Source organism: Cinclus cinclus, chromosome 23, assembly GCF_963662255.1.
Source record: "Cinclus cinclus chromosome 23, bCinCin1.1, whole genome shotgun sequence".
In the NCBI taxonomy this organism is placed as follows: Eukaryota; Metazoa; Chordata; class Aves; order Passeriformes; family Cinclidae; genus Cinclus; species Cinclus cinclus.
Window position 1 is genome coordinate 4,153,701 of NC_085068.1, and position 27,989 is coordinate 4,181,689.

General features: G+C 41.5%; 2 protein-coding genes across 4 annotated transcripts in view; both read left to right on the forward strand.

Moving 5' to 3' along the window:
- The first annotated feature begins 181 nt into the window (after positions 1 to 181).
- On the forward strand, positions 182 to 14,267 carry LOC134052777 (tumor necrosis factor receptor superfamily member 1B-like). The gene is given in 11 exon segments (XM_062507411.1): positions 182 to 319; positions 6,183 to 6,285; positions 8,266 to 8,394; positions 9,454 to 9,603; positions 10,332 to 10,425; positions 10,508 to 10,695; positions 11,447 to 11,521; positions 12,055 to 12,092; positions 12,616 to 12,886; positions 13,441 to 13,451; positions 13,453 to 14,267. Coding segments are annotated over 11 exon segments (1,485 nt in total). The 3' UTR covers positions 13,741 to 14,267.
- Positions 14,268 to 16,383: 2,116 nt separating this feature from the next.
- The window catches only part of VPS13D (vacuolar protein sorting 13 homolog D), a 96,580-nt gene continuing 84,974 nt past the window's right edge, over positions 16,384 to 27,989 (forward strand). For all 3 annotated transcript variants that reach the window (XR_009933917.1, XM_062507744.1, XM_062507745.1), the window contains exons 1-15: positions 16,384 to 16,476; positions 18,901 to 19,069; positions 19,949 to 20,026; positions 20,238 to 20,428; positions 20,754 to 20,834; positions 21,178 to 21,294; positions 21,508 to 21,612; positions 21,952 to 22,122; positions 22,715 to 22,815; positions 23,263 to 23,431; positions 24,816 to 24,908; positions 25,647 to 25,857; positions 26,381 to 26,560; positions 26,778 to 26,908; positions 27,593 to 27,665. Coding sequence is in view for 2 of the 3 variants with exons in the window: in XM_062507744.1 (XP_062363728.1) it covers positions 18,973 to 19,069; positions 19,949 to 20,026; positions 20,238 to 20,428; positions 20,754 to 20,834; positions 21,178 to 21,294; positions 21,508 to 21,612; positions 21,952 to 22,122; positions 22,715 to 22,815; positions 23,263 to 23,431; positions 24,816 to 24,908; positions 25,647 to 25,857; positions 26,381 to 26,560; positions 26,778 to 26,908; positions 27,593 to 27,665 (1,798 nt within the window). In the remaining variant the exon portion in view is untranslated. The remainder of the gene's footprint in view (positions 16,477 to 18,900; positions 19,070 to 19,948; positions 20,027 to 20,237; positions 20,429 to 20,753; positions 20,835 to 21,177; positions 21,295 to 21,507; positions 21,613 to 21,951; positions 22,123 to 22,714; positions 22,816 to 23,262; positions 23,432 to 24,815; positions 24,909 to 25,646; positions 25,858 to 26,380; positions 26,561 to 26,777; positions 26,909 to 27,592; positions 27,666 to 27,989) is intronic.

Consider the following 27,989-nt stretch of genomic DNA (forward strand, 5'->3'; position numbering starts at 1 on the left):
CAAAGCTAACTTCGTACTGTGGGGTGAAGGAGCTGGACTTCATGATCCAACTCGGTATTGTACGAGTGCGCTGAAGGGACCGCCCTGCCCCGGCCAGCGGCCCCGAGCGCTCCGCGGTGCGGGCGATGGTGCCGCCTCCCCGGGGCCGCGCCCGCCCCGCTCCGCCCCGCCCCGCTGGGCGATGGAGCCGAGCTGGGCGATGGAGCCGAGCTGGGCGATGGTGCCGAGCTGGGCGATGGTCCGGGCTCTGCTCCCGGCTCTGCTCCCGGCTGCGATCCCGGCTCTGCTCCCGGCGCTGACCGGCGCCGCGGCCGGGAGGGTGAGTGGGGCAGGGATGGGGACAGGGCAGGGATGGGGACAGGACAGGGATGGGGACAGGACAGGGATGGGGACAGGGATGGGGACAGGACAGGGATGGGGACAGGACAGGGATGGGGACAGGGATGGGGACAGGACAGGGATGGGGACAGGACAGGGATGGGGACAGGACAGGGACGGGGACAGGGCAGGGACGGGGACAGGGCAGGGACGGGGACAGGACAGGGACGGGGACAGGACAGGGATGGGGACAGGACAGGGATGGGGACAGGGATGGGAACAGGACAGGGATGGGGACAGGACAGGGATGGGGACAGGACAGGGACGGGGACAGGGCAGGGACGGGGACAGGACAGGGACGGGGACAGGACAGGGACGGGGACAGGACAGGGACGGGGACAGGACAGGGATGGGAACAGGACAGGGATGGGGACAGGACAGGGATGGGGACAGGGATGGGGACAGGGCAGAGATGGGGACAGGGATGGGAACAGGGATGGGGACAGGGATGGGAACAGGGATGGGGACAGAGATAGGGACAGGACAGGGATGGGGACAGGACAGAGATGGGGACAGGACAGAGATGGGGACAGGACAGGGATGGGGACAGGGATGGGGACAGGACAGGGATGGGGACAGGGATGGGGACAGGACAGGGATGGGGACAGGACAGGGATGGGGACAGGACAGGGATGGGGACAGGGATGGACAGGGGCGCTGGGAGCGCTGCAAAGCGGGAGCGCAGCGGGGAAAACGCGGGCAGGCATCGCCTGGAGATGCCCCTCTGGAGGTGTGCACGCTCTGTTTGCGCAATCCACTTGTCACCTGTCCGCTCCTTGTCGCCTGTCTGTCCCTTGACTCCTGCTCCTTGTCACCTGTCCGTCCCTTGCCACCTCTGTGCCCCTGGGCTTGCGCCGGGTTATTTCTGCAGCAACCTCAAGTCCCGCTCTTGAAACTTGAAAGCTCAGCCTTTTTTTATGTTGTTGTTACTTCTTGGCTTCCCAAAGGAATGACTGTTCGTTTCCCCTGGATTTTCATCGAAAATAGGTTGCTTTTGTAGGCTTATTTGAATATTTGTAAAAATCGTGGTGAGCGTCCTGGCAAGAGCAAAGTGTAAACCGGTAATTATAGCACACTGTTCATATAGGAAGAGCTTGTTCTGCTCCGTTGGTTCCCTCAAACTCCTCCCTGTTTAAATAGAAAAGCTTTTTAATTTACAGGGAAGATCTGATGTGCTGCAGCTGTTACTGCTCCCCTTCATGGCAGTGGTGTCCTATTCCATACCCAGCTGTATCACTATTTGCAATGAGGATTTGTAACTGTGTCAGCCAAAGATCTCAATGGATCTGTCTGCCTTGGACTCGGTGTTTTCTGTGCTGCTGTACTCATAGCACTTCTCTGTCTGATTGTAAAATGTTCAGGATTGTGAAGATAAATATGGAAATGTTGCTGAGATGTCCAGGTCACTGTGTTCTCATGGGATATCTATGCTATTTACATGTTTATTTAATCATAGGAATTTAGGCTGGATAAGACAAAAGGTTCAGTGAAATCGGGTGAGGATGTCAGAATGTGTATTGAACCTGGAATTACACAATGGTCTTTTAAGGAGTACTGGGTGTTACAGTGAGCTGATAATATATTAAAATAATTATTTTAACTGTTTCTCACTAATTTTTAATTCGGTTCTGGTTTTAAGATGAGAGTGTTTTGAGCCTGATTTACTGGATACCTTGGAGTGGATAGGATAAAGCAGAGAGAGAAGGGAGTTTCAGAACTGTAGCAGAATTTATCACCAGAATTTGTCATGCTTTGTGCTGAACAAGGGGCTTTGGTTCAAAAGGAATTTAGCTCTCCTCTGTCTCTTAATATGACTGAAGCATAATGATGGAAATGATGAAAGAAACTTTCAGCATCACCTTTTGTACTGTGACAAAAGAAGGAAAAGCCTATATGTAAAGTTAGAAGAACAAATACAGCAGTTTCAGAAATACCACATCTGCCACAGAGCTGGAAAAAACTCATGCCCGTTATATCATTTTTTAACAGCAATTGGTTAAAGAAAACTTTATTTTTGAGGGATACAAAGCAAAGAAGTAGATCTTAAGTGATGCTACTTCTTGTTTTTTTTTTCATTCATCTGGAACTCTCTGAAAGTTCCCAGCCTCAGTCCCTGTGTTAGACACAGGAAATGAACATTATTTGTGCCATTTTGAACAACTGAGTCACCAGGGTTATCAGAAATAGTCTGAAGTTTTCAAACAGAAGAGGTGGTGAAATGTGTATGTTTTCCCAAATACATATATAATAAAATATACCTTGTCTTCCCACAAACTTGGATTTCTATAAATTTTGTGTGTTGTGAACAGCTTCCATATTCTGTGCATCCCCCTGCTTTCTCATTCTGGGAAGATGTTTTCATATTCTGGTGGTGAGTGGCAATTAAGTAGAATTCCTGGCAGTAAGAAAAGAGAATCAGTTTTCTCAGGGAGGGGAGATGTCAAACTGTAAATCTGTTGGTGTGTGGCTGTGCAAGGACTCCTGCTTTACAGAAGTAAAGTGCAATATAGGATGGGAGAATAATTCACATAATGGACCATAATCTTTGAGAGAGATGTGCAGGGCAGCAGCTTTGGAAGAAAACTTTGTAGTTTGAGTAAAGTTGGTACAGCCTGATGCATCTCCAGCTGATTTGGGAGATGTTGTTACCTGGTAACTAAACTTCAACAGATTTTTTTTTTTTTTTTAATGAGAAGGTTAAATATTTTCGACAGAATTCTGTTTTTTCCTGCCTCCAGTAGGTCTGGTAGCTCAGCAAATAGTGTCTCTGTACCTCAAGTCCTTTCCATAGAAAGAGATTTTACAACAGAGACCTCAATGACTTCATTGCGGTTTCATATGCGTGAAGAACATTGTACAGAGATGTAGTTCCCCTTCAGACTCCTCTGACTGACAGCTTAAGTTTGAAGGCAAATGTGTGAAAAGGAGACAAATAGAAATGTAAACTTGTGAGTTAGGATTAAAATACATGCTTAAATATATTTATTTAAATGGCCTTGAGTGAAAATGAATGTTATATGAATGGATTTATATAGATTCATCCATTATATTAATATGTTTTAGTTTTATTGTTTAAGATACTTAAATTTAATTACACACAAAGTCCTTTCAGTTGGTATGGAGATTACTGTTAACCCACTCCTCTCCAGGGACCACTAGGTCACCTGCATAGTGATCTTTGTGGTACAAACAGGAAAATGATCCAAACAATGCATGAATTCCAGAGAGTCTGGAGTTACTGACTTTGTGTGTGCAACTTTTCAGTTATTGCTTAATGCAGAGGCATTGCAAAAATCTCCCTACTGAATTATGAAGTCAAAGGCAAGCATAGTTTACCCATTTCTATGCCAAAATGTATTGCTTAATTTGATGTGCATAGAGCTAGACTAAATTTCATGTTTCAGAATGTCTGTGCCTCTACTGATAGACAGATGAGGTATTTTATGTCTTCTTGTACCTTTACCTTGTCAAATTAAATTAACTCTTCCAAAGTCTTAATTTTGTCCATATAAATTTATTTTAAATCAGCTGCCATTAGACATTGCTACCTAAACTGAGAAGCTCTGAGGCTGTAGTGCAAAATGTGCAGCATCAGGTTAGTTTTCCTTCACATAATCTGCTTATAGAACACTGAATCACAGTAAAATCAGGATAAAATAAGGACTTGTGAGAGATACAAACACTAGCAAAATGCAAAGATTGTGAAATAGAATCTGGCCTCTAGTCCTCAGTCTTGCAGCCCAAAGTGGCCAGTGGATCTGGATGTGAGACAGAAATCTTACATGGCCCAACTCGGACTTTGGTGACATTGCTAGAAAATTTGGGTCTTGTAGGAAAGAAATCCCAAAGAATTTGAAAACTAGTAAAAGGCCTACACTTCTTCTGACAGATTTGACAGCTTTGATTAAACTGGTTTATGCTGAGAGTAGGTACTAAAAGAATGGAATCCTTCCGGGGCAAACCAAGCTGAGCACGTGTGTGTGGCTGTGTGTGTGTAAATTGTATCTAAACCATTCACAAATCCCTTTTAGTTTCCCGTAATGTTTTTTGAGGACATTTGGGAAGAAATTGTCAATTGTAAGTCACTGAGAGCCACAGCTCATCAGATAAAATTTCAGGGAGATTGTATCAGACAGTGGAGAGATCCTTCCAAGCACAACTTCAGAGAAACAGGTGTGAACCCAGCAACCGACAGGTTTTCCTGTCTGTAGGTCACAGGGCAGGGTTTACAACAGACAGTGAAGAGTATGAGATAAGGATGTTTTTTGCCAGGAAGTCTCACCAGCAGGATAATTTGTGATGTGGTTTATTGTATTTCTCCTTTTCCCCCCTGTGTCTGCTCTTGCAGTGAAGTTTTATGTTTTGAAAAGGCTCTCGACTGCTTGTTTTAATGAAGTTGATGATAGTGACTACAAAAAGGGACGACAACACTTGATCTTTCCTCTTATTCCTTAAGTTACTTCCTTAAGTAACTTAAATGAAAAATACTTTTGATGAGAGCAGAGACCTCTTCTTCTTCATCTGATTTTAGTGTCAGCTCAAGTTTGCAAACAAGATGATTTATCATTGTCCAACCCATGATATCTAAAGTCAAGAAGACTTTTCTCTACCTTCATTTGCTCAGAAAAGGTTTTTTTTGACACTGACCATTGAGTAGGTTGACAAAATCCTGTTTCTCATCACAGCTAAATACGAGGTAGATTATTTCATGAGCTGCATAAGAAAATGCTGAATTCCCTTTAAGTATTTGCTGAGGGTGGGAAACATTAATATCCTTTGTCAGGAACCTGAAGACACAATAGATATTCAACATGTTTTTCAGTAAGGTGGAAGGATATTTTCATTACCGGCCTCCCAAGAGCTTGTTCCTGTTTTGATTCCTTATTTTAGCAATGATTCCTCTAAATGTGTGTAGATTATGCATGGAGCAATCTTTTCAGACTGCAAAAAACTGAGAAGTGTCACATCCTTTTTAAACAGTGCCTTTTTGGTATAGCAGGAAACTCCTACGCTTGTCCTACCTAACAGGAGCCTTCTTTAAGTGAGTGTATTTTTCCCTTTGAAAATAATCAGTAAGTCATCAAATAATTTGACTCTTGTTCATTGAAGTCATTGAGCTGTGCTGATCAGTGTGAGCTGAAATTAGGCACCCTGTATTTCATCATTGTCTCTAATGCATTTAACCTGCATATCTGTCTGCACCTTCTGCAGAGGTGCTGCTTCTCAGAAGCAGCAGTGCAATTTTTGGAGACATCGTTTTGAACACATCAAGGCCTTTCTTGCTCAGGAAGAAATCAGATAGTATCTGGAAAGATAAAAGCCTTTTTTCCTTTTCTTTGATTGAAGTTTTTGAGGCACTTTGCAGTAAATGTTTCTCCCACAAACCCACGGGTAGAAATTTAGGTTTTCTCTGGTGTTTTGTCAGATACTGTTTGAGCCATGGCAGCTGAGGATAAGGCACTCAGCCTTTTGGTTTGAGGGATGCAGTAGTGACTGGGTGGGAGGCTAATCCCATAGCTCCACTGCATTCTTTTGAACCTAAAACCTGGAGAAATCACTTTGTTCCTGGTGGCGGATCTTTGGAAAAAAAGGAACCTCAAAACAGTCACATGCAGCTCATTAGCTGTTCATTGCCCTGCAGCCTCTTGGCATCTGCTGTGTTCTGTTTCATTGGGGCTACATCGGTGCCTTGGAAAGGAAAGTGCTTGTAATTGCACTGGTCTTTAAGTATTTGTATCTTTTGAGTCTCTAATTCAGGATCAGAATGGACTTGTGACTCATGACTTCCCCTCGATTTCTCCTAGGAATATTCATTACCTTATACGCCACAGTTTGCACAATGCAACGATCCCAGGACTGAATTCTATGATGAAGAACTTAATAAATGTTGCAGCCAGTGCCCTCCAGGTAGGTTATAATTCAAACTATTACTTTACACAGCCAAATTCCCTCAATTTTCAAATCATCATAGTGTATTTTGATTATTTATACATCTAAAGTGCATCAGTTTTTTGCTGTTGTACTGCATTCTTCCTCAAAGACAACAAAACACTATGACTGCAAAACACCTGCAAAAGAGACACATTGTCCATCAGAACTGGCATTCTCCTGCAAGGTTAACCTGGCTGGGGCTTACCAAGAGGTAGGTTCTAAGCTTATGTAAGCACAGCTCTGCATAAGGTTTTCATTAGAGTAATTAAAATAATTTTAGTCAACATTGGAGGCAAAGCAACAGCTCACTAAGGGAATTATAAAAATTAGGCAACACAGACCCAAGTCCACTAATAAAAATATATATTGCGAAACAGGGCATGAAGTAAAGTTTAGTTTCTGTACTATGATAATATCACTTATCTAAAGGGCTTTCCATTGGACAGGTCAATGTATCATTGCTCATTAAGGGAGTTTTGTTGTGTTTTACTGTAAATTAGACACTACAGAACACTGTCAGACTGGGGACAGGACTGCAGACGCTGTTGCTCTGAGCTGTCATGTCATACACTCCAAGGGTGATTATGTGACCTCTAGTTAGCCAAAGTCATTGTCTATGGGTTTTGGGATTGTTTTACTGGGGAAATAGTAATATTCTTTGGAGATTTTGGTAGTAGAATTTTTGCAACAAGTTGCAACTATATTATTATATTAGATACAGCAAAAAGCCTGTTAGTTTTTTTTTTTTTTTTTCCCCTCATTACACGCTGAGCAAAGAAAATTTGTCTCCATAAATGCTGAGTGTCTGTCAGATCCGGAAGTTTAAACAGGAAATCAGTATTTACTGAAACAGCTGCAGTTTCTTGAATTAACTGAGATTGTCTAGCTAGACCTGTCAAACTTCCTTTGTTCATGATGGATGAAAGATGACAATTCATAGGTAAAACTTTTCTGTTGTGTAGTTCAGTACTAAATCAGCCTAAATCATTAGCAGAATGCAAAGTAGGATGCTGAATGTAAAGCTTCAATTAAGTACAGGGAGAAACCAAGTCTTTGGAAATAATTCATTTGGCTCACTTCCAGGGCCTCTTTTGAAAAACAGATTCTCCAAGCAGCTCTAAAATGTTTTCAGTGTTATTGCTGCTGAGTATGTTTTCCAGGATATTTTTGTAAAGGATATGAGACATTGACTTTTATCTTCTTTCTCCTTTCATATGAAAGGGAAATGGCAAATGAGGTGTTTTCCTTTCTCCAAAACAAGTATGTTGGAACTCATATTTACATGCTCCCACCACTGTACTAAACTCTGTTGGTGCTGAGAAGCTTTGGAGAAGCTACCTTTGGTAGCTTTTGACTTTGTCTGGAATGCCACTAGTTTCAGAAACTCCCTGCTTGGCTCTCTTAGGGCTGGCTGGAGAAGTGAGAAAGAGTGAGCTCGTGTCCCTTTCATACTGACAAGTGGAGAAGTTTTAATTCAGGCCTGTTTGTGATGTTATTTGATCTTGCCCTCTCCACTCACTGACTGAAGAGCAGTAAGGGTCTCACCCAGGCACATCATTCTGGCATGTGCCTGACTTTGGGTGTGAATCACCTCCATGTGTTCACCACAAAACAGCTTCTGCAAAGGTAAAATATTTGGTCTGTGTATTGTGGTAGCTGCACCTAAGTATGTGCTGAGAGGCTTTGTTCAGGACTGAGGCTACCTTGTTTTGAATGTGGCTGGAATTCACCAAACTGAATGTAGAAAAAGGGGTCAAACATGGGTGGACATAAATCAGGCTTTCACTGTAGAGACATGCAATCCTCTACATCAACACTTGCTCTGTATATGATAGCAATCTGATAATGCCAGTGAAGGGAAGGGGCTCTACACCTCCGAATGAGACTTAATTCCTAGTGATCTTTTCCAGTGACTTGCTTTCTCTGTTTTGGTTTGGGTTATTTTTCTTTTAATAGGTCAGTATAGGACAGGGAGCTGCAGTCACACTGTGGACACCAAGTGCAGTCCCTGCAGACCTAAAACCTACACAGCAATCTGGAATCGTTCTCCACAGTGCTTTGCCTGCTCACCACCCTGCAGGAAAGGTAAGCTTGGATTATAAAAAGGCTTGCTCAAAGACTGGGTTTGGTTTAACCTTGTCTTTTCTCCTAAGAAAACCAGGAGATTTTGTCAATCACTTGTACAGTCCTCATGCTTTTGGAATGTGTAAAATTTAGGGATAAGAATCAAGGAAAAGTCTTGCAGAGAGCCCTGGCCCTTTTTCTTTTTAAGTCCTAAAAATGAAACACCAATCTTATATTAATAAAAACTAAGGCACTACATCACTAAAATATTCCAAATGCTGTCAGTAGAGTAAGTTTCTGCTTATAATGTTCCATCAAGAGACCTTAAGACCTGACTTGGACACAGGTAAATGGATAATTACATTTCCAGCATCCTGTCATATCTCATTTGTCTGCTGAGGTGACAACAGCAAACATGGATTGTGATAATTTTAATTATTTTGCAAAACAGCAGTCATTGAGAGAACACTGGTTCTGTTCACTGAAGTAGTTTAACAGTACATAAGGTAGAACATTGTAACACCTGTACTTTGGGCTAACAGATCATCTGCATTAATGAACTCGGTCAAGCTGTTCTCTGTCATTTCTAATGGAAATTAGTGTAGAACATTATATACTTGATTCACTGAGAAGTAAATTTTAAGGATACAATCTAAGTTGAAAGGACCTTTGGTCTCATCTAAATAGATAATCTTACAAAGTTGGTTAATTACAATATGAAAATGTCTGTAGTAAAATCTCCAAACACTTTAGATACAGTGACATGATCTGCACAGACTGAAAATCTCAGTCTACAGCAGTGATGAACACCAATGGCCACATTTGGGGTTATGACAAAATAAAACACTACTGCAGGTACAGATTTTAAGTGTGCACTCTACAGGTGCAAATTTCTCCTTGCCTAGAGAGAGAAAACTCTTCTGAAAATGTAGACACTGAGGCATATAATACATTTGGTTTATGGTGCTATACAACCCCAAAACTTGTTTGTGAACATCACCTCATATTCACTCCAAACATTGCAGGCTTGATTTTAAATGTTGCCAATGACATTTTTCTTTATTCTTGTTTTAAAACCAGGGCTCGTACAGAATCAAACATGCACGAGGTCCCAGGACAGAATCTGTAGCTGCCCACCCCACAAGTATTGTGTTTCCAAGCTAGACGAGTACTGCGAGGTGTGCAGAGCACATAAAAAATGTGGCAGAGGTTACCGGGTTTCCAGAAGAGGTAATTTGATTTTGAACACTCTGCTTACTGAACACTTACTCTGGCCTAATTCCCTACAGTTGTGCATTCTCTTCAGGGTTTATTTTTACATGTTTAGCAAGTAGGCACTAACCAGAGTAACAGTATTCTCCAGAGGTATATCCAAAGGGACAACGTTTCAATTTCTTACTGTCATATAAAGCTCCCAATCTAACTTAATCTTTGTTTTGCTCTACTGTGTGATTTATTCTGTACAAGTGGCTGAGAACCAAGACCACTTAACCACTTCTTAAATCCTTGAAACAGGGCTTTAGGTGGAATTTTGGGTACAGTAAATAATGATGACTCTGTGCTGTCCTGCAGAATTAATCTGGTTTTATTAGTTGATGGAATCTACCACCCTGACAATACATCTGTCTCAAAATGAGAAATAATTTTCAAATATTAGAAACACTGAACACTTAAAAAAAATTAGGAATCATTTGAGAAGATGCAGAACTCAGCAGTATGGTAGTCAGGTGAAAAGCTCAGCTTTGTCTGCAGCACCACATCTGAACCTTTAATGGAACCAAGCTTACAGCTGGTTCATCTTCTCTTTGCGTTGGGTGCTTCAAGTGAATGTCTTCTGTGACAGTTACAGGATGTACTTTTGCACTGCAGCTGTATCACTGCCAGGATGGCTTGCAGACCCTGATTATTCATTCTTGTTTCTCACCAGATAAGTAACGAGTTTTTCTCTTTGTTTACAGGAACAGACAGCACAGACACAGAATGTAAACCTTGTCCTCCTGGCACGTTCTCCCCTGAGGAATCCTACAACACCAGCTGTACACCCCATACCGTGTGAGCCAGTGTTCTGTCCAACAGCAGCCTTACCTGTGCAGGGCCTTCTGTCTTTCCTGACTTCTCTTTCTGTCTCTTGCAGTTGTAAATCAGTGGCTGTTCCTGGGAATAGTAGGAATGACACGGTTTGCAGTGACTCAGGAACAGCAACGGTTCTGTCTCACACCATTTTGAACCTACTTCTGACCCAAAGCTCAGATTCCCACAAACCTGAAATAATAACTCGACCTGTCATGTTAAACTCTGTACCTGACCTGTCCCACATCACTGGTGAGTTTCAACTCATTTAAAGTCACTTTTGTCTGCCCAGAAACCAAGTTTATATTTATTTCTCAGTGTCTTTCTAAGACCAGTCACCTGTACCCAAACAGAACCTCAGAAGAGCTCAATTCAATGTGACACTGTTTGTAGTGAGCTGCATTTTTACCTGTGCACCTGCACTAACCCAGTGCATTCTAAGGTCCTTGTAAATCTGGAAATATTTCTAAAATAACCCCAAACTAGATTATACAAGGCATTTCCTGAGAATTGCTGCTATAGCTGGTAGAAAAGGTCACATCTTAGATTCTGGACTGAGGCATACCTGACCTGGTTTGGAGGTCTTTGGAGTCTTCTGTCAGCCTTTCTTGATACAGAAGGTCCTGACAGCATTCCTAGGTGTGGATGCATTCTCTCCTGTTCACAGCCCATTCAGAAGGCAAAGATGTTCAGAAGCATTTTGAGCTACTTGGCCTTGTATGTGAAAAACTCTCGCTTGCCTGGAGAAATACCTTTCCTGACCAGGGCCAAAAGTCAGTCCTCACTTTTCAGGAGAGGAGAATTCACTTTTATGAAGTGGTGGTGGCTGAAATGAGACCTTGGTATCTGACAATTGAGGCATCAAATGTGAATGTCAAACATACACAACACTTGTAAATTTAGCTTTTGTAGCCGTGGACAGAAACTACAAAACTACCTTTTTCTAATTCAATCCTTTGTTAGATTACCTGATAAATAATTTATTATTTTTATTTATTTTCAGGAGCAGTAGCAGGGCCATTGTTATTGGTCCTGATATTTGCTATTTTGGGGTATTGCTTAGTCTCAAAAAAGAAAGGTAAGATTGGTGAAGTGAAAACAAGCAAATCTGTAAAAACTGGAAAGTGTCACCTTATTTCCCATTAACCTGAGCCTGGTCGTTGACTGAAATTAATGTCTTAGAAGATGCTAGCTTTCTTCAAATCTGTCTTGTTCCTCAAATTTTAGGTAATTGTCTAAACACACAACAGCCTTGGACAAGTATGCAAGTTGTGCTTCTACTGAAGCTTGTTCATTATTCAGTGCTTCATCACTTAAAGATTAGACAATTTCAGATGTTATAACAGACATGACTGTGGTTTACTGTCATCAATACCTTTTCTCACTGACACTATATAAGAAAAGTTACGAATTAATAGAGGCCTCTTTTTGTTTCCTGGCTAAATTTAAGTCACAAAATTAATACAATACAGCTTTTAATGTTTTCAACTATGTGTAATGTACATTTGTAGTTTATTCCAGGAGCAGGGGATCACTCAGCCTAGTTTAGGGTGCAGCTGTTGCAAATAGGACAGGTTTGGGTGCTAATAAACTGTCTTTGCTCACTGGCAGCCCTTGAGTACTCTGCACCAGCTACAAAAGCAGATTTGGTGAGTATCCGCTCTTTCAATCTCTTCAAATTCTTTAAAAGTTATACAGAAATCAGAAACTCTCACCTAATTACAAGTGGAAGAAAACTGCACAGCAGAAAGAAAACTGGAGTGAGAACAAGGGGTTTGGTGCCCAAGCCAGGGTGCAAGATGTGCCTTATATATCCCACATATTGTCTCACCCTTACTTTATGTGAGGCTAAAAACAGCAGTAAAACCCAGGTGGGGTTTGGAAAACCAAATGTGAAAGCCTTTGGTCCCCAAGTAATCCAAATAGTACTGTGGGTGCCTTCAGGAGATGGGGTCATTTTGCTTAACTACTAATGAGCTGTTATGAATTTTACTTGCACTCATCACTATGCAAATGAAAATAATTATAGAATGGCTTGGAAGGGACCTTACAGCTCCTCTAGTTCCAATCATCAGTGCTTTAGCTGCCAAAATACTGACCAGTTCTTTGTTTGTTTTTTTTTTTTGTTTGTTTTTAAGATTAATATTTTGCATTTCTCTGCAAATGTTCCAGCCTTTTCCCTCTACAGAAAAACAGTCTGACACAGAAGTGGAAGATCCAGAATTGCAGAACTCCAGGAGTTCTGACCAGGAGCAACAGCATCTTTTGGGAACTTCTGGGTCCAGCAGTAGCATCCTGAATAATCCAAATGGATCTGCAAGCATAAGTGTATCAAGTAAGAAGAATCATGAGAAGAAAAACCCAGGAGAATTTCAGCAGCAACATTCACCTCCAGAAAGTTCTAAACTTCAGTGTGGAGACAGACACAACTCTGTGAGTTCAGGTAGTACTGATTCTGAATGATCCAGAACCTCTTGAAATTTGATTATCAACTGAGTCTTTTTAGCAGAAGTTTAAATGGCAGGATAAAACATCTGAGTCCTGTTCAGCAGAGAGAAAAATTAGTAACTTTTGAAAAGAAAAAGTGATTGTTTTAAGTTGCCATCCTGAGACAGTAGAGAGTTTTCTCAGTGGAGAAGCAGGTATTCAGGAGCTAGGGGAATCACGTGGTTGGCACTTTCCTGTGAGTGGGAGTAGAAGCCAAAGGGAGCAGTAACAAAAGAACATTGTCAAAAGCATTTGAAATGACAACAGATGGGCGAGGAATTGTTTGCAGTCCAGGTCTCTGCATTAATTTTTGTAGCCTTTTTATTTCTGAGGTGATATGTGGATTTTATGGTACCAAAACGTTACAGAACCAATTCAACCAGCTTTACTAAATTAAGTAAAGCACACAAATACTTAGGATCAGTTTTAACTGTAGGTCAAAGAGATGGATAAAGAATCCAACTGTCCCATTCTGGTTTCATTCTTCTGTGTTTTGTGTTTATTCGACAGAACACTCTGGTTAACAGAGGAACACATGTGAATGTGATGTGTATTGTTAAATTTTGGAGCCCACACTGCAGCTCCCAGTGCCCTGAGCAGACTAGTTCAACTAGCAGGGATTATGGACACACTCCCTGTTATTCCCCAACCGGGGAAGAAACCCACCTTTCAAAAGAAGAAAATGCCTTGAAAAGAGAAACTGAAATTCACATCGCAGTAGAAAGTGAGGATAATTTACTTCAAGACTTACTTCCAGAAGAAAAGAAGGTTCCTCTGGGTATTCAAGATGCTGGGATGAAAACCAGTTAAAGGAAATTACAGATCACGTGCTGATTGATAAAATTCATTCAACAACACCTGGTCTTTTAAAACAAACATTATGGAAAATGTAGCTTTCTTTACAGAGATTTGAAATTTCAGATGAATATAGACACTGATGCTTTTGACGTTTTTAGTGTCCTTTGTTGCTTTCCAGTTTAAAAAAAAAAAAAAAAAAAAGCATTCCAACTTTTAAAAATTGAATTGACAACTCCTCCTTTTCTTCTGTGATACCCTAAAGGGACCTTTATGAGACCTGAAAACAAATGTTTTTTGAACTTTGTCATTTTCTCTTGAGACTTCTTGTGATGATTATTTTGATTCAAGGTGTGCCCTTTATCAAGAACATGGCTGTGATCAGCACTTCTTAAGAGACTGGAGTTATCATTCTTTCAATGCTCAAGAATCATCCATTTGATTTGAATTTTGAAGCTATTGCATTCAGTTTCCTATCCTGTATCTTAGTTGCCATACTTTCCCTCATCCTCCTGGATAATTCTTGTATTATTACAGTTTGTTTTTTCTCATTATCAGACCAAATTTCTCAAGTATATATCAAATATGAGGAAGTGAAATATTTTACACTGGCTTTTTTTACAACTAAAATTACAACTGTCATGTCTAAACATCAGCCCTTCAGTGCCTGTACATAATTCATTATAGAATTACAAGGAAAACCTGGATTCAACTGTTGTTATCTTGGAAAAGGAAGTAAGCTCCTTTTGTTGACAGCCCTCGAGTTTGTCACCTTTGTGTCCTGGCTTATGTAACACGTTTTCCCAATTGACCCCGACTTCATTTTTGAGGTAAAGCATAAATCCAAAATATTTTCCCTGTGTTGAGTATTAGAGCAGATCCCTGTGATTATCTTTGATAGCTCACTGCCCTCAGGTGGCAGAGCATCATCTGTAATAAATGGAATTTACTCAGACCTCAGAACCTGAAAATCCTGCTCTCCTTCACTGCTTCATGATGCTGCAGCTCCAACCACCTCTTATGGAAAATTAGTGGAGGTTCTCCTTGAATGGCTTGGAAGCCAATATTTAGGAACCCACTTCCCATAATTATATTTTACATCTGTGACTTAACTGTCAATTGTGGTGGCTGTGCTCAACTGGAATCTGCAATCCAGAGTCTGAATCCCATGGGAGTGAAGTCATACAGTGGCACTTAACCCTTGTCTTATGCCATAAAAACCACTGTTGGACTATGTGATCACTGTACTTACCACTGAACTGTCCTAATCTATCTCAATATAGGCACAGTAGTTATTTCTGACGCCTGAGATGTAAAAAGATCTCTTGGAATAACATTTATTCTATTGCTACAGAAGAGTACTCAAGAGTCTAAAAACACAAATTTTAAGCTTCCACAAAAGCTTTATTATGTAGGCTGTTATTATTTCTGTAACTGAGAACTGGAAAACAGTTCTGTAGTTATACTATGAACAAACTTTTTGCACATGTGTATTAAACTTTCACTTGAAGGTAATTTTCAGGAGACTTTGAAAATGGGCACATTGAAACTACTACAGAACTGAAGGACTTAGGCAAGAACCTAATTTTTCACAGCACTTTGTGAACCTCTTGGCCCCACTATTGGGGCCATATTGAAGCAGCAAAGGAAGATTTTTGTAGTTTAAAACCATTACAAAGGAGGATTCTGTTATAGTAGGTAATTTGCTGAGTTTTCAGATTAAGGAGCTGTCACAGAGGGAAAATCCAAGTTTTATGTTGAAGGGGGGAAAATGAACTTGCATTTACTTATAAAAAGACAAAAACACAAACAAACAAAAAACAAAAAAAATTCCAAAAGACACAAAAAAAAAAAAAAAAACAACAAAAAAAACCCAAACAAACCTCCCCCCCCCCAAAAAAAAGCAAAAACACCGGAAAAACTAACAAAACCAAAAAACCACACCCAAAAGAGAAACATACCCTTTTATAAACACGTGTATTCTCAAGTTTCCTGACCTCTTTATTAAACAAAACTGGGATTCCCAGTGTGGCTCCCTCACAGCACAGGTTACCTCCCGCCGCTCGCGAGGAGCGCTCCGTGAGCTCGGTGCTGAGGGGCCGCTGCTTCCCTTCAGCCTGGCTGGGTCAGGGCCCCGCGGGGCCGCTCTGAGTCCATTTCTGTGAGGAAAGCGTGCCTTCCGACCCCAAAGCCGCCCGCTCTGAGCCCATTTCTGTGAGGGCCCCGTGCCTTCCGACCCCAAAGCCGCCCGCTCTGAATCCACTTCTGTGAGGGCCCCGTGCCTTCCGACCCCAAAGCCGCCCGCTCTGAGCCCATTTCTGTGAGGGCCCCGTGCCTTCCGACCCCAAAGCCGCCCGCTCTGAATCCATTTCCGTGAGGGAACCGTGCCTTCCGACCCCAAAGCCGCCCGCTCTGAATCCATTTCCGTGAGGGAACCGTGCCTTCCGACCCCAAAGCCGCCCGCTCTGAGCCCATTTCTGTGAGGGAACCGTGCCTTCCGACCCCAAACCCACCCGCTCTGTACCCCTTTCCAGGACGGCCCCCCGAGTTCCGGCTCCAAACCCGCCCGGTTTAAACCCATTTCCGTGAGGGCGGCGCGGTGCCCGCGGTTCGGGCCCGCCCCAGGGGCGTTACCGGGCCCCGCCCGCAGGGGGCGGTGCCGCCGTCCCATCGATCGCTCGGCGCTCCCGCACTCGGGCGCGCCCCCGCGACCGCCCGGCGCGCGCCCGCCGCCCCCCGCTCGCAGAGCAGGTGAGTCCGGGGGTCCCGGTCCCGGTGGGCTCCCGAGGTGGCCCCAAGGCGGCACAGGGCGGGGGGGCACCCCCGGCCCCGCTGCCTTTCCCTCCTGCGTCAGCCGCCCTTCCCGCTCCGCGGGTCCGGCCTGAGGGGCCCCTCCCTGCCGCACGCCCCTCGCGGCGCCCCGCCCCGGGGTGGGTGGGCGAGGGGCGGCCGCGGTGGGTCCCGGTCCCCGCGCCTACCGCGGGGCGCGGAGCGCGGCGCCGTGCCGGCCGCGGGGGTCTCTGCCTGGCGGTGGGGCCTGGGGGTCCCTCGGGGCCTCCCGCCCGGCGGGGCCGTTCGCCGCCTCGCACTCCCCGGGGCTCCCCGGGACTCCCGCGGGGTCCCTCCCGCTCCGCCGGGCAAGGTGACCTTTCGCTTCTCCCCGGCACGCGGTGCGAGCCCGCAGGTCTCTGCTGCCGGTGCCCCGTGTCCCCGGCGCTGTCCCGGCCGAGCCTGGATCCTTCCCGCCCGGTTTTGGGGCGCTGCGAGAGCCCCCCGCTCCTCCGAGCGCTGTCCCGGCACCTGCCCTGGCCCCGCCGCTCCGGGGCCTGCTCTGCCTCCCCCCGTGGAAAACTGCATCCTTTTTGTGCTTTGAGACAGGGCCTGGTTTGGGCTTTGGATCTCACCCTGGCAGTTCTTGTACTGTGTGTGTTAAGGAAATTGAAACACTGTCATAGAAAATAAATGCCTTGTTTTTGGTCCCAGGGCACAGCAGTGCGCTAGAGAGTTAAAAATATAAAAGCCTTAAAATAATTGAAGGATTTGGAAGGTTAGTTATATCCCACGAGTTTAGGTTAAAGATGTCATGTACTTCATTTACAGTTCTTAGGGTGATTTCAGGCATGGTTCATGCACCAGAGGGTTTCAGTCACTGAGATGCTGATCTCTGCTGTGCTGAAATGTTTTTTTCAAGGTCTTTCCTTTGCTTTGATTCCAAACACCTGTAGATTCCTTTATTTTTTTTTTTTGTGATAGTGTAACAAAGATGACTGTATATGCTTTTGTTTGATCTTGAGTTTTTTGTCACTTTTATTAGAACAAAAACCTATAATATCAGTTGGTGGCCCAAGAGCACAAGTGCTTAGTCTTTATTATGTGGAGTAATGTATTGTTTTTGAAAATTATTGAGAAATTTTTCAAGGCAAAACTTGAAAGAACACATTTTATGTGAAGTCATGTGAATGAATTGAATCGAACTTGCCTCTGCTGTTTTCTCTTTCATTCTAGAGGACAGCACAGTTTCACTTCCTGCCTTTGGAAGAGCCTTACATTGCTTGCTTGATTCTGGTTATTTAATTTAACTATTAAATATTTTCACTGCCTTTTTAAAAAAGAAATAAAAGTTTAAATAGAGCTGCCTAAAATCAAGCAAACCTCATAATGAGAAAACTCTAAATCTTAATGTCAAATTTAAAATGTGGCTCTTGAAGCTGTCATTTCCTTCTATTGTCAGCTGTAAATAAAGGATGTATCTTGCTTTTCTGCTTTGTAGAATTCAGTGGTTTAGGCAGGTATATGGGATTGGGAGAACTTTTTAAAACACAGAATAGATACCTTTGTTCCATTCTAACCTCAAGAAATGGCCTGCATGCTTTTTTCCTTACTGTACCAGGTTTCACCCTGCCCTTGCAGGAGCTATGAGTAGTTTTGCAATTCAGTGGTTAAAAAGTTGAACAGGGACTTTGGGATTTTAATGCCCTGATTACCACAGAAGTTGAGACAGAAGTGGCTGGAGAAGAGTGAAGGGAAGTGTTCAATAGTGAGACCAGTGGTGCTTCTCCAATGTAGCTTTTTCCCTCTTCAGTGCAGTAATCTCTGCTGCCACTTTGAAAACCTATTGCAGTAACTGTTGATGAGCTATTTTTGGGGGCTTGTATCTGATTACTTCCCACACACACTCTCTCCCAAAAAGGGGTTTGAGTAGGGCGAGTTGCTTCACAGATGTCGTGTAAGAATTCTACAAAAATGCAGTAGGCTTCAGGCTGTTACTTTAGACCAGGCTACCAAACCCAGCATGGTGAAAATATTGGCAGCAGAGGTCAAAGAGGCCAGTGCAAACTTCAGATCAACTTGGAATTTTGTTTTTTATTTCCTTTCCTGGAGGAGGAGTGTAGATTCACCTTGCTGATTATTGCAACAAAATGTTATGTTTTGGTTAGAAAAAGGATGGGATGATGAACTTTGTGTGCAAATGGGAGTGGTGTGTGATCACCAGATCTCTGTGGGGCTGATTTGACACTTAAAAGGCACGGGATAAAGCTTCTTTTAGGTAAAAATCAACCTTAGTGCTTTTACTTCTCTTCAGAGAGATCACAGTAAGAATTGAAGTGACAGTGATGTCAGCTCTGCAGAGACTGTGTATTTCAGACAATAATTTTCTTGGTTTTTTTCTTTCAGACTGAGACTAATTATGGAAGAGAAATCCAGAAAATGACAGAAAAGTATTAGTTTTCCTCTTCTAGGACAGTCATGTTGGAAGGATTGGTAGCCTGGGTCCTCAACACCTACTTGGGCAAATATGTCAATAACCTGAACACAGACCAACTTTCAGTGGCACTTCTAAAGGGTGAGGGAGGCTTTGTGGTATTTTCTGTACTGTTTTCATGTTGCGATTTAGAAAAGTGTTTTTTTTTTTTGTAATAACTGGAAGATGGAATAGAAATAATTACTTAATATTGTGTGTAATGTCTATATAAGCCATTCAAACACAGAGTTTGGTGCCAGAACTTTACAGTGATCAGTAAATGATCTTATGTTCTTTGTTGCTCTTTATCAATACTCTTAAACTAATTTACATAAAATTTTCAAAAGTTTGCTTAGCTGTCTTAGCCTGTTGAATTTATGTCTTACTGTTTATGATTTATGTGCCATACATTTATGGTACTGTTCAGTGACTTTCCTGTCAAGGGACTGTGGCAGGCAGTCCTGAAGCCTCTTTCCCTTTAGTACTCGTAGTTACTCTCCTGTAATCTTGTTTGTGTCTTGCTGCATCCATGAGTTTTGTACTTTGTGCAGAGCCCTCAAATCAATGCTTTCTGTTCACCCTTTGCTGCTATTTGCTGCTTCAGGTGAGAATGGTTTGTAATACTCCAAGGCTTTTCTGTGTGTTCTTTTCACACTAGTAAATCTTTTAAAAAGACAATAAGGAGAGGTTTTGTCTGTGGCTATACAACATAGTTCAGATCTAAAACCCCACAGAAGATTGCTTCTGGGTGACCTCATGAAGTAATTTGAGCACATGACATTGGAAAATTAGCAAGTCTGTTAAGTAATCATTGTGATTGTCACACAACCTGAAGTGGTAGGTTGGCTGTTCTCCTTAAATCCCATTTAATTAAAAAAAACCCAAAACAATGCCAGTCGTTTTAGGCTTGCAGTTTTCAAGTTGGCTTTCTTTAAGATAGTTTTGTTTAGCAAACTTGTCTTTTTCTTTTGCTTTGTATAGGTGCTGTTGAATTGGAAAACTTACCACTAAAAAAAGATGCCTTAAAGGAGCTGGAATTACCATTTGAAGTAAAGGCAGGTTTGTACTTTGCTTGTGTGTGCAGGACAGATATTTTCTAAACAGGAAGTATTGCATTTTTTAGAGGACCTGTGAGTCAGAGGCTAGAACGAATCAGGTAGCCTGATTCTTAGGTTGGTTGTTTCTTACACCACGTTTTCTGTGAGGATTTTCAAGGGTGGTAAAGTAAGTTTTCACAGGAATCTGATCTGTGTCTGTTTTGTTTATTCAGGTTTCATTGGCAAAATAACACTACAGATCCCTTTTTATCGTCCACATGTGGATCCATGGGTGATATCTGTCTCAAAACTGCACTTAATTGGTGCACCAGAAAAAAGAGAAGAGTTCGATGAGGAAAGAGAAAAGTTGCAAGAAAGAGAGCACAAGAAAGCCCTTCTGCTGGCACTTGAAGAAAAATGGAAGGTGAGTCATGCTTGTGATCCATGGTGAAGAAACCTCTGTGGTGGATAGATAGTATTTAAGTCTCCTAACAAGAGTGGGACCAAGTGTACAGGAAATGGAGTTAGAATTTAATTTGTACATGCTGACATAGTGCAGTTTCTGTCCTACCAGCCCTCACCATTATGTGTATGTCTCACATACGTCAGAGATACACAAAAATATCTTCAGTTAACTTGCTTAGTTTTTCTTTCTCCCTGTTAACAGTGATTTCAATGTAACAAAGTATATTGTCTCCTCACCAGCTGTTACAGTGGTTAGTGATGCTTATCCACATTTCCTCTTTCAGAAAGATCAACAACAGAAAGGGGAGTCTTACTGGTACTCAGTTACTGCATCTGTAGTCACGAGAATTGTAGAAAACATTGAAGTAAGTTTTTGCTCTTGAGTGGTTGGCAGTTGCACATTTCCCTTTAAAATGGATAATAATTGATAGCAAAAAAAAAAAAAAGTACAGTGTGTTGTGAAAGTGGCTCATTTTTGGGGAGAAGGGTAGGGACTGCTGGTATCTGGGGAGAAGGTAGAAACCAGCAAGTACAAAAACAGAAATGAGGGATAGGGTTTCTATTAGTTTAAATATCTAATAGAAACTTGTTGGAAAATTGCAGAAATTAGATATTTAATATTAAATTGTTCCAGCATTAATGAAAAGTACTGCTGTCTCCTTGATGTAAATAGTACATCTCTAGTAATGTTTTTTTTTTTCTGTCCAGTTAAAAATCCAGGATGTGCATTTGAGGTTTGAAGATGGTGTCACAAATCCTTCACAGCCGTTTGCATTTGGCATCTGCATCAAAAATGTCTCAATGCAAAATGCAGTGTTTGAACCAGTAAGTGCAGCTTGTGTGTACAGGAGCAGCTCAGATGGGATGCTGCACTTTATGGGTGCTAGCAAATATTCAAAAAACGGTACAGCATTTTAAAAACCTTCTGGTTGTTGTGTTAAATTGACTCTGAGCATTTAATGTTTTTTCTTGGGTATGTAGAACTAAAAACTGCATGGCATATGGTGTGTGATCTTTACTCCACTTCTTCTACTCCAGGTGGAGAAGCTGATGCGGAAAAAACGGATGGATGTTGCTGATTTCAGTGTTTATTGGGATACCAGTTGCACTTTACTGGGTGACCTGCCTCCTGGTCAGCTCCAGGTACATGAGAGAGGTTTTGCATCTGACAAAGGGGTCGTTGTTAGTCTCCTTTCTGTACTACAGACTTGATTGATGTAGAATTTATTGGATCTGGACTTTTAAGAGCAGCTGAAGTCTATGTTTTCATGCTTTACTGATAGGATACATGTGCAACCCACAAAGGCTGTGCTGTGAAATAGCTTGTTTTACTTTTGAAGAGAGAACATGTTCAAGAAGTTTTTTCCAATGGACTGGCTTGCTAATAAAGTACATTCTAGTGTACATTCTGCATGAAAGCAGTTCATCCTAATGACTACTGTACGCTCACTTCTTAGAGAGTAATTTGCTTGTAACCCCCAGGAAGCAATGGATAGAAGTATGGAAAGTCGTGATCATAATTACATTATGGAGCCTGTCTGCACTTCTGCTCTTCTCAAGAGAAATTGTTCTAAGGAGCCTTTAAGATCCCGGCATACTCCACGGCTGGAATGTGACATTCAGCTTGAGACCATACCCCTGAAGCTTTCCCAGGTAAATACCAACCATTTACCTGCCACTAACTGAACAGCTATCATAAAACTGTGCCAGTGTTTGTGACAGCTTAAATGCTGTTATTGTAGCATAAAATTAATACTCTCTGAAAGATTTTGTTTGAGAGACAGCTCAAAGAGATACGTGGAATAAGTTGTCCTAAAGTCAAGTGTTCAAAATTGCTTATTTATTTTTACTGAAACAGATTACTGCAAAAAGATTTAATTGTTGTTTGTTTGTTGTAGTAATAGGAAAGGTGCATGTGCAGGGGTGGGGGGCTTGGTTTGTACAATAGCAGCTGATGTTATGTTGATAACCTGACATGGAAGATTTAATTTTGTGTATTTGTAAATAAAGCCGTAAATGGAATGTCATACATGAGCTACTAGTGGCTGGGTGAAGATATGTCACACTGGGGAACAAAATTGTGAGCTGTGATTAGCAATAATCTTAATTCTGCACCATGTGCAGGCCTTTGACGCCAGTAAACCAAACCAGTGGTTGGGTTTTTGGCTGGGTTTTTTCCTCTCCTCTTTTCCTGGGAAAACACTCCAGTATCACCTCACTGATCTGTGTGTTGTTTCATTAAAAGATGCAGTATCAGCAGATCATGGGATTTTTAAAGGAACTGGCTAGGAAGGAGCGACAGCTTAAGTTCAGGAAGTGGAGACCAAAAGTTACAGTAACAGAGAAGTAAGTACATCTCCATACGTGGTTTTGGCAGCTCTATTAGAAAAACTAGAATGAGAGAAATAGAGAAATCATATGTTACAGATTCAGTTTTCATGTTTTGTTCCCCTGTCTCAGAAATCAGTTTCAAATATTCAGTTACAATTCAAATGTAAAATTATCCTTACCTAAGTCTTTCAATCCAGTCTCTGTAACTCTGAATTTTGTTGTCCATGTCTGATATGTGGCAGCTGGACTAAATCCCAGTGGGGTGGTGGGACCTTGGGGAGCACTGTCCTACACAGTCTGCAGGACCAGCCCAGCTGTGCTGGCTCCAGTGCTGCTGCTTTTCCTGGCCGCTGGCCATTGCTTTTCACTGAGTGTCCTGGACCTTTCACCAGCTGGACGTGCATTTGCCTTAGGTTTTTTTTAATGAAATACTGGTGATACAGGAATTGAAAATTCTTTCAGCTGCCGGGGATGGTGGATCTTTGCCCTGAATGCAAATCTTTCGGAGATCAGGGAGCAGAGGCAGCGTTCCACCTGGGCGTTCGCGCTGCATCGGGCCCGGGATGCCGTGTCCTACACAGACCTGTACTACAGCAAGCTGAAGGGGGAGCCACTGTCTGCTGCAGACCAGGTATTTAGACTTGAGTTTCTTCTACAGTGAAAGTTAATCATCTTACAATTGGTTTGTTTCATCTTTTCGTGTTTAAAACCTAGACAAGTTAAGAAACATCTTTAGTTTCACTGCAGGCTGTTTTCACTGAACTGACTGTCTGCTGACCACAGCTGAGATTTTAATGATGAGACCTGGGCTTGTGGGAGGTGTGTGAGCTGTAGGGTTCATGTGTTTTTGTTCTGCACTGCAAAAAGCTGTCTGTTTTTTGAGCTGTAACGAGTGTTCATCAAAAATAGCATTAACAGCTACAGAATGCCTGTGACAGTTGGTAACATGCTTTCTTAACTCATGTTCTCTGTAAATCCAAAAGGTATTTAAATACCAGAAATGTCTGCCCTCATGCTTAGGTAGATAATTGGGAAAAACAGTGGCTACTTGACAGTGTGTTTATGGGTTTTGGCAGGGTTATGTTGGGGTTTTTTAATTTGTTTTGTTTTTCCAAGTTTATTTGAGGATGAAGGATTTAGTGCCCCTAATAATGAACCTATGACCTACTTCAGAAAGAAAGAACCTATGAACTGTAATTAGCTGCTTTTCATCTTTAGGTATATTGGGACTTCTTCTTCAAATCAGTTTAGGGTACCATGCACCATGTACCTGTATTAATTAAAGGTGCAATTCTATTGCTACTTTTAAGTTGTATGTAATCTTTACTTTTGTTATTTGGATATAAAATGTAGGAGTAGGTCAATGTGCAGGAAAATTTTATAGTACCTGACAAAGCCAGGTCTCATAGAGCTTGCATTGTGTTCAGCAGAGCTGGGGAATGTAACAAGGGTAATGGCAGAGGACTAGAAAAATGTCTTTTGCTTTGTTGTTTCATGATATATTTTTTAGACTCGGGTGAATCATCAGTTCCCTCAAACAGCTTGTTAATCAATACAAAGAATACATGTCTGAGTAACTGGCTATAAATACTACATTGTCCTAATTTCCCCACTTCATTTCCTCCACCTTCTTTACTCAAGACAAGCTTTTTTTGCTTCTGGCTAAGCAAGGCATTCTGTTAAATCAGTTATTTTCCCTGGTTTAATTTTTGTGCTGCAAGTCTTGCTTATTTGTAATAGGAAGATACGGTTGTGATTTTTTTGCAGTGCTAGAATAGTGTCTTTTACAATGCAAATAAGCTTTATTTCTAATGCAGGGGAATGCCAATGTTACAATTGCTTACATGACTTTCTGACTTTCATTAATTTTTTTGTGCTGAGGCACTTGGATAGATCATTAAGACCATCTTACTTTTTTCTACAAGTCTCTACTCAGTGCAGAGATACTTGACATGCTTGTGAACAAGATTCTGTATTCCTTTAGTGCAGGTACTTTACCTTTTTTGTCTTTCCAGGCAGAAATGCATCGTATCGAGGAGGAGCAGACTTATGAAGAGTTGAAGGTTCTGTATGAGATAGTTCATAATAAATTTCACGACTTAGCTGAGGTGAGAACATTCTCTGTACAGGGTAATATTTGGAATATTTAAGTGATTATCTGATGTATTCTTCTGCTGGAGAGCCTTGGCAGGTATTTTAATTGATTTAAAAGTGTGGCGTTAATGCTAAAATTGCAGAAATGCTCAGTTCCTGCAGTTCTTACTGTTGTATCATTTGCACAGTAAAATCTTTTGTCTCTCCATATGATGATCTTCCCCAGCAGGATTCTTGCCAGAATTCCTAGGTCAGGTACTCTCCATCTTAAAAACAGAGAATAAAAATGAAGGCCTGTAATGAATATTTTCCCAAAATAAACATGTGGCAGAAGTGAGCCTCATGGAAATAGCTTGGGAAACACACTTCATTAAATATGGACTAATCTCCATAACAATACAACATTGTCTCTTGCAAATACAGTTGGTGAAATGTAGAGCTGTGCTTTATGGTGTCAAATGACTTCGTTGGTTTAGTGTTTCTAGACTTAAGATTTAAACAGTGACATATGGCTTCATATGTGCATAATCACATGTGTATTTATGTATTCATATGATTATGCAGCAGTGATGATGTGTTTGTTACTTCTTTGCTGCTGCTCTCCTCTGGGCTGAATATTGATTGGGGATATCACTGCTGGACTGCTGAGTAAATAGGAGATGAAATTGTGGTTTTACTGTGGTGGTTTTTGTACACTGGTGGTACTCGTTCACTCAGCAGCAGTAACGTCCCTGTCTTGAATGTTCAAACAGAATATTAAAGAGCCCTTGCCTGATTCCATTGGAGGTTCCCCTCCAGCAGAACCCACCAATGGCAGCAGCTCTGGGATGCTGCAGTACCTGCAGTCATGGTTTCCTGGCTGGGGAGGTTGGTATGGATATGCTCAGCAGACGTACGAAGGTGAACCTTTTGAAGGGCTGCTGCCAGACCCGAAGGAGCAGTGGAATCCAGAAGACATACTGGGTATGGAAACACAGGGTTTGCTCCCATGGTTTGATACCTGGTCCAGGTGGGCTGAAAGAACTCTGGGCCTTTACTGTTAAAGGATTCTCTGCCAGCTGATGTACCCAGGCAGCAGAGCCTGCCTAAAGCTGAACAACCTGGGCAGTATGTGGGTACCTGGATACCTGCTTATTTCCAAAGCCATACAGGGAATATATTTGCTTCCACTGTTACTGTCATTTATGGCAAAGAGCTTTGGGATGTCTTCTGTCCATGTGTGGGGTCATGTGACTGGGTGTAGCAGGAACAGTACTGGGTTGTTGGGATCTTTGTAAATTCAGGATTATGTTACCTTGATTGGAATAGAAGAATTCTATACAGGCTTTTTAAGGAAAAAGGTATTATCTGCTCTACTTTTTGTTTCTATTTTTCCCCCCTGAGAGCTGGAGAAATCTTTATTTTCATATTCATAGGAACTTTCTTGTTCTTCAGTAGCGCTCCAGAAACTTCATTTACTTAATGTGTTGGTTTTGTTTTTTATTAGGTACGGATGAATTTTTTGATCCTGCTGCAGATGCTTCCAGCATGAATACCTTTACCAAGAGAGATCATGTTTTTGCTAAATTTAATCTACAGCTGCAGGGTGGGTCTTTCACTCTGTTGCATAGGAAGAAAAAGCTATTGCATGCTGAAGAGACTGCTTTTATGCAGCTGGAGTTTTCAGGTATTTAGCCCAATTTCTGTTCTTTCTTAAAAAAAGATGAGAGCTGCCTTACAATCATTGTACTGTATAACAAATTTCCATGTTAGATTCTTTAGTAAATATATATAAAGACTTCAGAAAGATTTGTTTGTTGGACAGTATTTTTTATTTGTAAAATTTAAATAAAATGTATGCTGTACTAAAAGAAGCAAAAGAATTTTATGTATTTATATTCCAGGTGTAAAGATCTTGGCGGAATCCCTTCCTCGCAGAAAGTCTTCCCTTCTCAAAGTTCAGCTTGGTGGTCTTTTCCTGAGAGATTTGGCAACAGAAGGGACCATATTTCCTGTTCTTGTTTTCCCAAATCCTGTAGGTGAACAAAACCCTATAAGTTACTATGTGGGATGCATAATTGTGTAAGAAAATAGTCATACTCCAAAACTCAAAACATTTCTTATCCCAGAAAGGGAGAACAAAAGTCTTGAGGAAAAGTTTCTGCTTGTTGAATATTTTTTCCTTCTCTTTCCAAATATCATTTGTAGAATTCTTCATTTTTTACTCTGTATGCTTGTGACTTCAACCTTTCAGTTATATGTGTAGAGAAGAAGGTAATTTGTTGAACAACATCTGATTTTTGGAACAATCAGCGTTGGTGCTTAATCAGTGATTGTTCTTTTCCATGCAGCTCTGTGGCCCAAGTAATGGTTCTGTTTCACCTGTATACTGGTACACTAAATGCAGAAATAAATTCTAGAAAAGATTTCAAAGTTCTCTTCTGAGTGAACAAAGTTTGAATCTAAAGCCATGAGGATTTCCCATGTGTTTTGTGCTTTGTACTGACTGCAGTTTGCACTCCAGAGTTCAGCCTGCAGGAGTGGAGAGTGTTTGCTACTTAGTCATGCTGCCTTCTTTTGTTTGACCTTGTCAGGGAAAAAAATGCATATAATAATCTCAGGCTGTACATATAGTTCAACACAAAAGACTTTTATGCTTGTATCAGATGGCTTGATTGATTTTATCTAAACAATCTTTTTTCTTTTAAATTCTTATTAGCAAAAAGAGGTTGGCTGCATGTCTTCCTTTGGACTCCAGAATTTGTCCTCTGAAAGGACTAATCAGAACACTGGTAAAGATTTCATTTTATATTTGATGTGATAATTCCTACAAACCAGAAATTTCGAAACTAAGTGCCTGGAGTTTGAATTAATGCAAATGCTTTTTGCAGATGTTAAAGATAAAATCATAGAACGTTTTTCAAGATGTAAGGCTGTATGCGGGTTGACTTTAAAGAAAGGAAGAAATTTGAAGACAATAGGTTTTGCACTTAGTCTTTGTTTTGGTTTAAAAAGAAATTGATAAGAGTTCAACATTAGAACCCCAATTATACCAATGTTTTTGTGTCTATAAACTTGTTGAATTTCATTGATTGTAAAAGTTGATCATATTACTT